We start from the raw sequence: 13,169 nt of genomic DNA on the forward strand, positions 1-13,169 counted from the left end.
AAAAAAAACGTTCAATCATATTTTTTATAATATATGCTAAATCAACTTTGCACATAAGAGAAAGAGAGAGAGAGAGAGAAGCGGCTCGGAATATTATCAGCTGTTCGAAGTATTACCCGCCAAGTATTACGTCATTCGAATACCTTCTTACAATTGGACGCGTTCAGCGGAACAAATCGTTCGATAACAATCAAACGTGATTGGCTCTTACTTTTAGAACCAACGAATCAACGTCGAGCGTTAACGAGACGACAAACTCAACAGTTGTTTTGCCGAACGCGCCCCATTATTTCGCCGGTAATGTCCCGTCTATGTATTTTACACATCTATGATATGTGGGGCCACATGGAACGTATGAAAACGTGAATATTTCTCAATTTTCATAGATGCACGTGCTGGATTAATTATTCTTATTAAAGTGAAAATTTAGAAGAGCAATAATAATGGTGCTTTCGGTCGTTATTAATTCCTCCTCTCCTGAGATAGGTATAATGCACTTTTACATTTAATTTTTAACAATTCTAATTTTAAAATGGAGAAAAAGAGAGAAAGGCAGTGAGAGAGCAAGAGAGGCAGGTTAATGTATTGGCGTGAATTACATTTTTTTTCTTTTTTCTCAAATTTCTAAGTTTTTTCATCATTTACTTTATTTCAATATTATACATTTTATAATTTCTAATTTTCATCATTATCATATCTGTATATCTATTCGAAACATTATCACGCGTATCTTGAACAAATCGTTCCATATTTTATGAAAAACAATTTTTTTTCAACCATAATATTATCTAATTTAAATATAATATTAAATATAATATTTATTAATATTAATATATATATATAATATAATATTATAATTTATAAATTTATAAAAAAAATTCTCTATAATTTTTTGATATGTTCTCTATTGTTTCATAAGCACAGTATATGATATTATTTGTTATAGGCATACATTCGCTTTTAATATCTTTATATAAACTTAGGAAATCTTCTAAAATTTGGAAAATAAATGTGAGATAAATTATACTATAAAATCAGTTATACACAGTATTACAACTATATGACATTAACCTGCTATAAATTATATTTGGATATCTGGTACATATTTCACAATACATAATTAATCAATATTTAGATATAGATATTTTACTTGAAAAATAATTTATAATACAATAATATGAATTGTTTCATATAAGTTGATACATATTGTTATTTGAAATATATTTCTTATTAGATAAGTTAATATAGATAGTACATGGATACTTGTTACTTCTGTACTAATGACATTATGATATTAAAGATGTGAAAATTCTGATATGCATCAATTATTTCAACTCTTTCATATAGAATTGCTGATAGTGATTGAGATAATTAAAGAAAATAAGAAAGATATAACTGTATCGTGGAAAAATGAAATGAAAGGGAATGCTTATTTATACGATAATGACAAATTATTGGCGGAAAGTAGTCATGAGATTAATCGATACTTTGCAAGAACAATAAATACTGCACTTTATGGTAAGAATTTGCAATCATTTTTTTGTACTCAATTGTTGGAGTATGTAAAGATCTATCTTATTAATTGTTAATGCTATTTCTTTTTAATAAAAAATTTATAATATATTGAACTAAAATGTACTTTAATTGAAAAAAATATATATATCATTATATATTCATGTAACTTATTATTCTATATTATATATCAGGCGGTACTTCTCCTTGTGAAAAAACGCAAGTCGATAATTGGATATCATTTGCCATTGAAAAATCAGCTGATATATCAAAGATCAAGGATAATTTGGACCATCTTGATCGTATATTATTAACACGCACATGGCTAGTGAACAAAAGTTTAACATTGGCTGATATTTACATATTTTGCTCTTTGCTAAACCAACAGTATGTAAAACATTATGAAAAAAATTATGATAACATTACTAGATGGTATAAGCATATAGAATCGCTTCATTTTGTTAAAAACTCATTGTCAGTCATAGAAAATTCTACATTTTCTCAAGTAAAGAATGTAATTCCTCAAAAGGAAAAACCTGTTGCTAAACAAACAAAAACAAAGAAACAGGAGGGTAAATTTATTGATTTACCTGGAGCTGAAATGGGCAAAGTAAAATCACATAATACAATTATATAAATTAATTAATTTAATCTTCAAATATTTTATATTGACTTGCATACTTATATTGTATAGGTAGTGGTAAGATTTCCACCTGAAGCAAGCGGTTATCTTCATATTGGTCATGCCAAAGCGGCTCTCTTAAATCAGTATTATGCTGAGACTTTTCAAGGAAAACTCATCATGAGATTTGATGACACAAATCCGGCGAAGGAAACTGTAGAATTTGAAGAAGCCATATTGCAAGATTTAAAATTATTACAAATTAAACCCCATAAGTTTACACATACTTCAGATTACTTTGGGATATTAGAAAAGTATTGTACTACGCTAATTGAAAAAGGAATGGCATTTGTGGATGATACCTTGGCAGATGTTATGAAGCAGGAACGTGATCAAAGAAAAAAATCTAAAAATAGAGATAACAGTAAGTAATCATTATGATGAGAAGAGCTTTTTTATAGCATATGCTATTAATTTTCCTTGACAATCTCTCAAATGATTGTTCTTTCCTACTTTTGCAGGTGTTAATACAAATCTTAAGTTGTGGCACGAAATGAAACAGGGCACACAATCTGGTCTACAATGTTGTGTTAGAGTAAAGATAGATTACGAGTCGACAAATGGATGTTTGCGCGATCCAACAATTTATCGTTGCAAATTAGAATCTCATCCACGTACCGGAAATAAGTACAAGTATGTATATATTGATATTTTTTTTTAGCAAAAAAAAAGATTTATTATAAATTATTTCTCAAAATTATTTTTGCTAGGGTATATCCTACTTATGATTTTGCCTGTCCAATTGTCGACGTTATTGAGAATGTTACTCACACTCTGCGTACAACGGAATATCACGATAGAGATGCTCAATTTTATTGGATAATCGATGCCTTAGGATTGCGTCGTCCGTATATATGGGAATATTCACGTTTAAATATGACTTATACAGTATTGTCCAAACGGAAGTTAACGTGGTTCGTAAATGAAGGTTTAGTTGACGGATGGGATGATCCGCGTATGCCGACTGTCAGAGGTATTCTGAGACGAGGAATGACAATCGAGGGTTTGAAACAATTCATCATCGCGCAAGGTAGTTCTAAATCTGTAGTCTTTATGGAATGGGACAAGATATGGGCTTTCAACAAGAAAGTCATTGATCCAGTCGCAGTAAGGTATTTTAAATGCTGTTATAAAAATCTGACATGATATAATGTAATATATTCGGAGATGTAACTTTTTCAGCATACATTTCTAATTTCAGATATACAGCATTGGATTATGATACATTGGTAACAGTTAACATAGTAGATGCTAAAGAAGGATGGTTGGATGTGCAAAATCATCCTAAAGATCCTTCTAAAGGTACCAAAAAAGTGCGAATAAGTCCTAAAATATTGATAGAAATAGATGATGCTAAAGCATTAATTGTGGGACAAAATGCGACATTTATCAATTGGGGTAATTTGATGATAGAAGAAATATACAGAGAGTCTGATAATATTAAAAATGTAAAGGCGCGGTTAAATTTAACGGACAAAAATTACAAAAACACATTAAAGCTCACATGGATAGCTGCACCATTGGACAAAGATGGAGTCACTCAAGAAGATGCAATACAATCAAATCCAGTAGAGTGTTATGCCGTTTATTTCAATCATATTATGAATGTACCAGTCTTGGGCAAAGATGACGATTTTAAAAACTTTGTTGCCAAAGATACAAGGGTAATATCTCAAAGAAATTTATCTACATAAATTATGCTACAAATCACATATCGCCAATTGTATCATGAAATATTTATTTCTAGAGAGAGGTTAAAATGTGGGGTGAAGTAGAAATGAAACATGTGAAGAAGGGAGAGATAATCCAGCTTCAGAGAAAGGGCTTCTTTATTTGTGATGTTCCATATGCACCTGTAAGTTCTTATTCATTGCGCCAGCAACCTGTTATATTGTTCCATATACCCGATGGACACATGACAACGCCTTCTATTACACTTCCTATTGCGCCTTCTGCATCACAAAATCAACAGGTATGATTAAAGTTCACTTTTTCTCTCAGCTAATATCTTATTATTTAGAATATGTAATATAGAAACACAAAAAAACATTTAAGTTAATATTTCTTTTGTAATTACATCATTTATAATTTTATTTGGAAGAATAATATTTTTTATTTTATTAGTACGCTTATATATTAGAGACAATTTCTAATGTGATGCTGCTCCTAGATTATAAAATACCTTAATGTTATAAATGTATTTATTTAAATAAATATATCTTTTCATTTCAAAGTAATTTAGCTGCAGAAAATAAAGCACAAGTAAAATTAAAATTAAAAATTGTTTTAGAGAGATATAACACAGCAGGAGAAGATAGCGTGTGAAAAAACTGTTAAAGACAAGAAAACTGAATTTGGAAGTTTAAAAGAAGAGTATAAGATGATAAGTGAAGAAATAAAAAAACAAGGTGACAAAGTGCGAAATTTAAAGAGCTCGAAAGCCGATAAAAGTATCATCGATCAAGAAGTGAAAATTCTCTTGAGCTTAAAAAATGATTATAAGACTGCAACTGGTGAAGAGTGGAAACCTGCCTCGAATTTGGAGGTAACGTCGAAAAAGAAAAAGGAAGATGCTCCTAAGTCTGGAAAAATGTTGCAGAAAGAAATTGCGAAAAGCGCTACCAATAAAGATATAGATGTAAGTAAAACGGGCACGAGATTAGGATTGGAAGCGAAAAAGGAAGAAAACTTCTTCGACTGGTACTCGCAAGTTATCACAAAGAGCGGAATGATCGAATATTACGATGTATCCGGATGTTACATTCTTCGCCCGTGGAGTTTTGCAATTTGGAAGATAATAAAAGAGTACATCGATAAGGAGATAACGGCGCTCGGTGTCCAGGAATGCTACTTTCCGATCTTCGTTACTCGTGGCGTATTAGAGAAGGAGAAGACACATATAGCGGATTTTGCGCCGGAAGTCGCATGGGTGACAAAATGCGGCGAATCGGATCTGGCGGAGCCTGTAGCTATACGACCGACTTCAGAAACTGTCATGTATCCAGCTTATGCCAAATGGCTAAGATCGGACACTGAATTACCGCTCAGACTTAATCAATGGAATAACGTTGTGGTATGACCATTATTATCGTTGATACAATATTTAAATTTTAAATGATTTCGTATTTCAATTGTTTGACTTTTACATTTATAGAGATGGGAATTTAAAGATCCCAAACCTTTTCTACGCACTAGAGAATTTTTGTGGCAAGAGGGCCATAGCGCGTTTGCTACCAAGGCGGAAGCGGATGAGGAAGTGTTGATCATCTTAGACATTTATGCCAAAGTTTACGAAGATTTATTGGCTGTCCCCGTTATCAAAGGCCGCAAAACTGAAAAGGAAAAATTTCCGGGAGGCGATTATACGACTACCGTCGAGGCGTTTATTTCGACCAGCGGTCGCGCGATACAAGGAGCAACGAGTCACCATTTGGGACAAAACTTTTCCAAGATGTTTAACATTCAAGTAGAAGGTATTGCAGAAGGAGACGAAAAAACATTCGTTTATCAGAATTCATGGGGTTTAACTACACGAACGATCGGAGTTATGATAATGGTTAGTAAGATTATTATTATTTTATATATATATATATATATATATATATATATATATATATGTACACATTTACACTTTTTGTACATGTAATTCTGCGTGTATATAACGCGAATGTATATTTATTCATAGGTACACGGAGACGATAAAGGTTTAGTATTACCACCATGTATAGCATCTATACAAGGCATCGTTATTCCATGTGGCATAACTGCGAATATGTCCACGATAGAGAAAGAATTACTTCAAAGCGAATGTGTTAAGTTGGTCGATGAATTGAGTAAAGACGGCAAATTTAGAGTAAAAGGTGATTTTAGAAATAATCGAACACCCGGATGGAAGTTCAACCACTGGGAGTTAAAAGGCGTACCAGTGAGAATCGAATTAGGTCCGAAAGATATGAAGAAGAATCAAGTAACATTCGTAAGAAGGGATAACTTGCAAAGAACAACTGTCAACAGAGATACGGTAGCTGCATCATTAGATTGCTTATTAAAAGATATACAAGCGCAATTGTTGTGCAGGTAAATATCGCTAAAAATCATTTTAAATAATAATGCACTTGCCATAATAGGTTGATTGATTACGATTTTTTTATTTACTATTTTATAGAGCAAAAAAGGATCTCGATGCGCATATCAAGCAAGTAGAAAATTGGAGCGACTTTGGTACCGAGCTCAATAACAAGAATTTATTATTGTCACCTTTCTGCGGCGAGCCGACGTGTGAGGATAACATTAAAACAGATAGCGCGAGGTAACATTATTTTTTTCTAAAATTATTTTAAACGCTAGTACATCGATTATTCATTCATATATCGTAAATTTTTTTTGTTAATTTAAAATATAGATATATGAGATACCAAAATTGTTGAGTATAAAAAAAGTGTCTGTATTTTTTAATAAAAAAAAGTGTGTACATATATACACACACACACACAGAGTATCTGGAAAATCGCCCGCAGTACTTCGGGAAGTGATTCGGGACTCAAAAAGAAGGAAAAAGTTTTATAAATGTCAGTCCGGAAATAAGTCGTTTCCGAGTTATAGTCACGTTTAAAAAATCGTAATTTATAGTCTGCTTAGCATCCTTCTTTTCTTAAATTTTTTTAAATTTAAAATTTTTTAATTTTAAATTTAAATTTTAAATTTAAATTCAAAAATTTAAATTTAAATTTTTAAATTTAAATTTAAAAAAAATTTAAAAAAGAGGAATGTTAAGCAGACTATAAATTACGATTTTTTGAGTTCCGAATCACTTCCCGAAAAACGATTTTCTGGACACCCTGTATATGTATATACATATAATATAGAATGTATATGTACAGAAAATTAATATATTAACAAATCTTTTCTTTTTTAATTTAAACGTTTGGTTCAAACAATTACGAATATTACAGAGAGGATAGCGGTGATGAACCTGGAGCTTTATCAATGGGCGCTAAAGGTCTTTGTATACCATTTGAACAGCCAAAATTGACAAAACCACTGGATAAGCTAAAGTGTATTCATCATAGTTGCAAAAACAAAGCAAAGTTTTATACACTTTTCGGACGAAGTTACTAATATATATAAATAAAAATAAAACTCAATTATAATTCATAATTTATATAATAAACTTTATTGGAATGGACTCTGATGTATGTGAGTAAAATATGGAATTTGTTATATAATTCAAAATTATGTCATATTATAAATATTTTTCATTGAATTTATGGAATTAAAATATTTTTGCAGTGCAAACTTTCTTTTTCAATTACAGTAATATACATGTATATATTTTAACATTTTGTTATCCAACGTTGTTTTTTCAACTGGTCCATTTTTTTTTTATTTATTTCTTATTTACCTCATTCTTTTATATAGAATATAAATATAGAATCACAATTGATTAATAGACAACTAGAAATTAAAACTAAGGATAAATGTATCAAATTTTTCAGCCTTAAAATCTTTTATAATTTTTAAAAGTGTATATTGTAGATATTATATAAAGGAACAAATAGTATAACTCAACAAAATTATTAACTTTAAATGTATGTGTTATAAGGGCAATAAGGTTATTGATTACTATTTATTATTAATCATATAATTATTAATAATGATAAAGAGTTGATGAACATACATTTTCATTTTGTGAACGAGGGAGCGAGAAGGTATCAAGGATAATCACTAATAATATTATCCAGAAGTTGATTCGCGCAGCGAGAGAAGCTATCCAAAATTGCATAAAATCAATCTCGTGTTTATGCACGTCGATTGTTTTCATTGTTACAAGTATAATGGCTGCGCTCGAATGAAACACGAATCTTTATCTTCTTCCCGTCGCATACCAAGCGCAAGCTGGTCCCAGGCTTGGCCAAAATTCTAGTGCTCGCAACCGCCTCTCTTTCTTTCTCCTTCTCTCAAATGATCGAACAGATCCGCTTTGGACGCATCGATGTAGCAGCAAAATACGAAGTGCTCGGTGCCGCTTTGGAGCAGAAATCGCGTCAACGAAACTTGTTACTGTCAATAGCCGAAGAACAGTACATGAAGAAACGAGACTAGAGCGTATCGAGAAATTTTCTCGGTGAATTTTAGTGAAGTGTTTTCCGTGAATATATATCTACACAATACAGGAAGACGCTCGATCAATTGCCTCGAGAGAACTGGGAGAAATCAGTGATGAAGGATCGATGAAGAATCACTTGGCATGGCCACGCGACTCGGCACCCGAAACTCGGAGGTGAACGCTCTCGAGCAGCGGGGCTATCTCATCGGCAAAAAAATCGGACAGGTTTATTCTTCCCTACATTAGTCTGTTTGTAATTTAACTTTATGCTCTCTCCCGTACACTTTCGCATCAATATTATGTCCAAGTTCTCCTTCTTTTTTAGGCAGCCATTTTTTATTTAAATAAAATTTTTATCTTTATGCTGTTTGAGAAATTATTGAATTTTATATCGCTCGATACACGCACACATGCCTTACGTCAATTGGTCAATTGTCAAAATTAGTCTATGCTATGACTACAAATTAATTTTTTACGCGGCATTAAGATAGAATTAAAAACGTTTTCAGGGTTGTTACGCGACTGTCCACTTGGCAGAATATATCGATGGAACGAATTCCAAGAAGATGCGTCTGGCCTGTAAGATCTTTGACAAGGAGAAGGCGCCGCACGACTTTTTGGACAAGTTTTTTCCCCGCGAGCTCGAGATTTTAACAAAAATAGAAAATCCGCATATTATTCAAGTAAGACACAACAGGAAAATTTAGCCGATTTTTTCCGATTGACGAAGAAAGAACAATTTCCGGCGGAAACATTTACGATACATTCCATTTTCTTTTTCTCTTTCAAAATTGACTAAAGAAAAAATCGAGAATTGTTTATTCAGCAAATAACTTTCGAATAAGCAGTGTCATTTTTCATATTTGGATTATTTTCCAGTGACATAGCAATGTCTAAATATTTTCGAGTGATTAAAGTCAATTTTTAATTTCTATGCAACACGTAATTAAAGTTTTTAAAGTTTTATTACAATAATAAATTTGTTTTCATAAAGAATTCTTTTTGGCGTCTTTGTTAAAACGATTATAATCGTTGATAAGATGTTTAATCGTGTTTAAGAGAAATCTTAATACTCAGCAACGAAGAATGTTTTATCCATATTTTGATCATTTTCGCCCAATTTTGCTTAATACATCAGCAGCCTATATTGAATCGCGTACTGAATCTGGTCGGGCGCAGGTGCACAGTATCCTGCAGCGTGGCCCGCGCGTCTTCATCTTCATGCGCTACGCCGATAACGGCGATCTGCTGGATTTCGTGACAAACAACGGCGTAGTGCCGGAACAACAATCACGGCTATGGTTTCGTCAAATGGCGTCCGGCTTGCACTATCTACACAGCAAGAACATCGCTCATCGTGATCTCAAGTGCGAGAACATATTACTCTCGCGCAAGTTCAATGTGAAACTGGCAGACTTCGGTTTTGCCAGGTTTTGCGTGGACCACGAAGGCAGACGGGTCCTCAGCCACACTTACTGTGGTTCGGCTGCGTACGCCGCGCCGGAGATCGTCGCTGGCACCCCGTATAATCCGAAATTGGCGGATGTGTGGTCGCTCGGTATCATCCTCTTCATCATGCTCAATGCCAGGATGCCGTTCGATGATGCGAATCTACGGAAACTTCTCAAAGATCAAATGTCACGCAACTGGATATTTAGATCGCGCGTTCGCGACACCGTATCCATGCTAGCCAAGAACATTGTCCGGCAGATCCTCGAGCCAGATATCACTCTTAGGCTGACTCTCGAGAGAGTGCTAAGTCACGAGTGGATGAGAGCGAGGAAGGAGAGAACGAGTTCACTGGCCGGAAGACTTGTCCATTCAGCGCCACCGAGTCATACCCCGGTTATAACAATCTCATTGTCTTTATTATACTTCAGACTCTCTATAATCATGTTAGATTATGACATCAGAAGCGAGAGAATCATGTGAATTTTTTTCCTGTACTATATATCGAAATAAATTAGTTTCTTCACCGTATCCGATGAGATGCAGATTGCTGAAATATGCAAAACTCTGTTTTTTTTTTTTCTGTAAACCTATTCGATTTGTGTTTTAAATTAAATCTAACAGAATCGATATATCTTGTACAATATTTTATAATTATAATTGACGAATCTAAGAACTCATCTTGAACACGTTACAAAATTTATTCTATTTAATACGAGATACAATGTGCAAAAATAAGTGCAGGGGAAATTTTCACACAATTTTTCACTTTATTGTATTTAATATAAGAAAAATTAAGTTGATATTTTTAATCGATAAAAGACCTTATTTTATTGATATATCGAAATTTTGAAAGATGAATTTCAAGTGAAAGTACTCTATAAAACTTTAAAAATCGCTAATTTATTATCAAATGCGTATAATTATTGTTTTCATTTACTATGAATCCTAGATATAATTATACATATTTTAGACTCTATGTAAGAATCATTTTAAAATAATTTGTTGCCTATATAATTAGATGTGTGGAGGTGGTAACCTGAGTGGATCAGGTGCAAGAACCGGGAATGTACCTGTCACAGCGAGGGCACACTCTTTAAAGAAAGATTCGGAAAATCAGAATCAGCCGTCCTCAAAGATGATAAATATATCAGGAAAAGATCCGCAAATGTCTATTACTGTTGGATAAGACAAAGATTTGTCAATACTGTAAGAAATACACAATTAAAAAAAACATGAGATTAACAGGAGATATAAGCTAATAATTTCTCAAATTAAAATTTTTGAAGATACTTACACTAGTCTTTATACTAGTATTTTTTCAATTTCTCATTGATCTTATGATCAATGCAAACTTACACAAATGTTGATAATGTATTGTATTACTTAATAAAAGCAAAATCTATAATTTTATAAGTTTTACATAAATTCTTATCCAAATAAGTATAAGAACAATTTAATTAATTGATTAACAACGACGTAAAATTAAATATTACTCGATAATTTATTTACTGTTTAAATATCTACAAATTGCAGTAAAATGAATACTGAGCCGGTTATATTTACTGTATATTTTACAGCAGATGGAGAATAAAAACTGAATAATCTGCCAAATGTATTAATAATAATAAGTTTATTATACAGTTACTGTCTATTAATATACAAAACTATAATCTTTTTTTGTTACATATACATATAATATATAATTCAATATCTTTTATAGATGCAATGTATATAACGATGTGAGATATATTTTTCTATATCTAATTTACATTAAAATAACAAATAATTTATACACACATGATCTCTCTTGCGTTGTAAAGTCGAACTCGCGTTCGATATAGCACCTTGTGACACTAAAGAAGACATAAACACACAAATTATGAAAGAAAGAGAAAGAATTATAATCACTCATTGAAGTGTTATGCGAATATAAAGAAATCTACTACCTGAAAACAATTTTTTGATTAAATAAAAATCGATACATTTGCTGTAAGGAGTATTATCTTAATACATTATGATGTTTTACAAGTTTTCTCGATTATGCATGTTCGATATATTCGTTTATTAGTTCACATAAATTTACTCATAAGATAGATTTTTCATGAGTAGAAACAGTTTTGTATAAAGTATAATTCGTCTTGTTAAAATAGAATTTTCTAGACACTTATTTATAAAATTATAGATATAAATACATGTAGAAAACAAATTCTCTTTTTTTTTTTTTTTAACTAAGGTGATTTCAACGATTGTCAATATACAGAGTGTTTGTTAAAGATTAGATCAACGCTCAGTGGATAGAGCACGATAAATTGAATAGAAAAGTATACTGATATTTTATAAAATTAAGGTGCTTCGATCAAGGAGTAGTGAATAAACCTTGAGTAGCCTCCTGTTAAAAATAACTATAATCGTTAAAACTTTTGTTTGTAGAAAGATGTACAATGTTCTATTTATAGCATATAGTATTAAAATGTGATATATAACTACAATCAGATTTAAATATTTTTACAAATGTTAGCCAGCGTGCAGGGCGGCAAAAGATTGCCTGCCATATAAAGGATCTCATTCAAGTCTCGATACATGAAAATTTTCTGCGATATCGTCGCCCCCTCCCCTTCCTTCCCTTTTCCTCATCCTTCTCCTTTCTCTTAATCAACGGAAGTTACAGAAAAATTTTTAGATCTAGATGACATTTGGCTCTGTCTAGTCTATAAATGTCATCTAGCTCTAAAAATCCCACCCGTTCCCCTACTATTACTACTAGCTAGCGTGCAGACGTTGAACAGGATGTAGTTAACCCGGCAAAATGTATCATCGTGTTTTTTAGAATATGTTAGAACTTATTACAATTTTTTTACTTCATATACATTTCTAGATTAAACCCATCCACCGGTCAACTTGTGAAACATCTCTTCATTCAACGTCTGATTCGCTTCCTTCGAGCGCATTGACAAGAAGATGTAGCCTCCTATAAATTCGTGAACGACTTTGCAATCTGCTGATTGGCATTCGAAAATTATATTTTCTTCCTCGAATTGTACCATCATGTGTTTTACTTCCCAATTAACATTCCACGCCTATGGAAATATAAATAATCATGCATTTTTTCTCAGGAAAACTTCACTGTTTCTAAATATATTTTTTTTTTAACTGGTTTTTTTAATGCTAATTGTGAATGATTTTCTGACTTTCAGGAAAAAAATTAAGTAAAGTAATTATTTATCACATAGCATTTTAATTTCCAATGCATTTTTGCTAAAACAATATTTATGTAAAATTAATGATAAACCAAATAATAGGATTTTTAATATCTATATGCTTCTTAAAAAATTTAATTTTTAAAAAGCTTTTTTTTTAGTCGTTTATAACTTGACAGATTTGGATACTTTGGTATTTTTGAATAAAAATATAAAGTTA

The 13,169-nt window shown here is 31.8% G+C and overlaps 3 protein-coding genes across 4 annotated transcripts in view; 2 read left to right on the forward strand and 1 right to left on the reverse strand.

Annotated features, from left to right (window-relative positions):
* Positions 1-334: 334 nt before the first annotated feature.
* Gluprors (Glutamyl-prolyl-tRNA synthetase) lies at positions 335-7,457 on the forward strand. 2 transcript variants are annotated; one of them, XM_083080736.1, is made up of 14 exons: positions 341-486; positions 947-1,098; positions 1,348-1,518; positions 1,707-2,122; positions 2,207-2,558; positions 2,656-2,827; positions 2,905-3,306; positions 3,396-3,858; positions 3,942-4,166; positions 4,485-5,267; positions 5,349-5,750; positions 5,880-6,271; positions 6,360-6,503; positions 7,147-7,457. In XM_083080736.1, exons 3-14 carry the CDS (start codon positions 1,416-1,418, stop codon positions 7,310-7,312), a joined length of 4,020 nt encoding a protein of 1,339 aa, XP_082936862.1. In that variant the 5' UTR covers positions 341-486; positions 947-1,098; positions 1,348-1,415; the 3' UTR covers positions 7,313-7,457. The 2 variants fall into 2 exon arrangements, with proteins under 2 accessions (XP_082936860.1, XP_082936862.1); XM_083080734.1 differs by lacking the exon at positions 947-1,098 and having other exon boundaries at positions 335-486.
* A 434-nt stretch (positions 7,458-7,891) lies between these two features.
* Positions 7,892-11,171, forward strand: Tssk (Testis-specific serine/threonine kinase). Its single transcript, XM_083080738.1, has 4 exons — positions 7,892-8,525; positions 8,810-8,983; positions 9,480-10,145; positions 10,771-11,171. Exons 1-4 carry the CDS (start codon positions 8,442-8,444, stop codon positions 10,936-10,938), a joined length of 1,092 nt encoding a protein of 363 aa, XP_082936864.1. The 5' UTR covers positions 7,892-8,441; the 3' UTR covers positions 10,939-11,171.
* Positions 11,172-11,363: 192 nt separating this feature from the next.
* The window catches only part of LOC145960979 (unc-112-related protein), a 35,659-nt gene continuing 33,853 nt past the window's right edge, over positions 11,364-13,169 (reverse strand). Inside the window, exon 8 of the mRNA XM_083080737.1 lies at positions 11,364-12,829. Coding sequence (XP_082936863.1) covers positions 12,629-12,829 — 201 coding nt within the window. The 3' untranslated portion in view covers positions 11,364-12,628. The remainder of the gene's footprint in view (positions 12,830-13,169) is intronic.

This window comes from Camponotus vicinus, unplaced genomic scaffold (genome assembly GCF_025532165.1).
Source record: "Camponotus vicinus isolate PSW18456_S1 unplaced genomic scaffold, iyCamVici1.0 SCAF_10, whole genome shotgun sequence".
NCBI classification, from domain to species: domain Eukaryota; kingdom Metazoa; phylum Arthropoda; class Insecta; order Hymenoptera; family Formicidae; genus Camponotus; species Camponotus vicinus.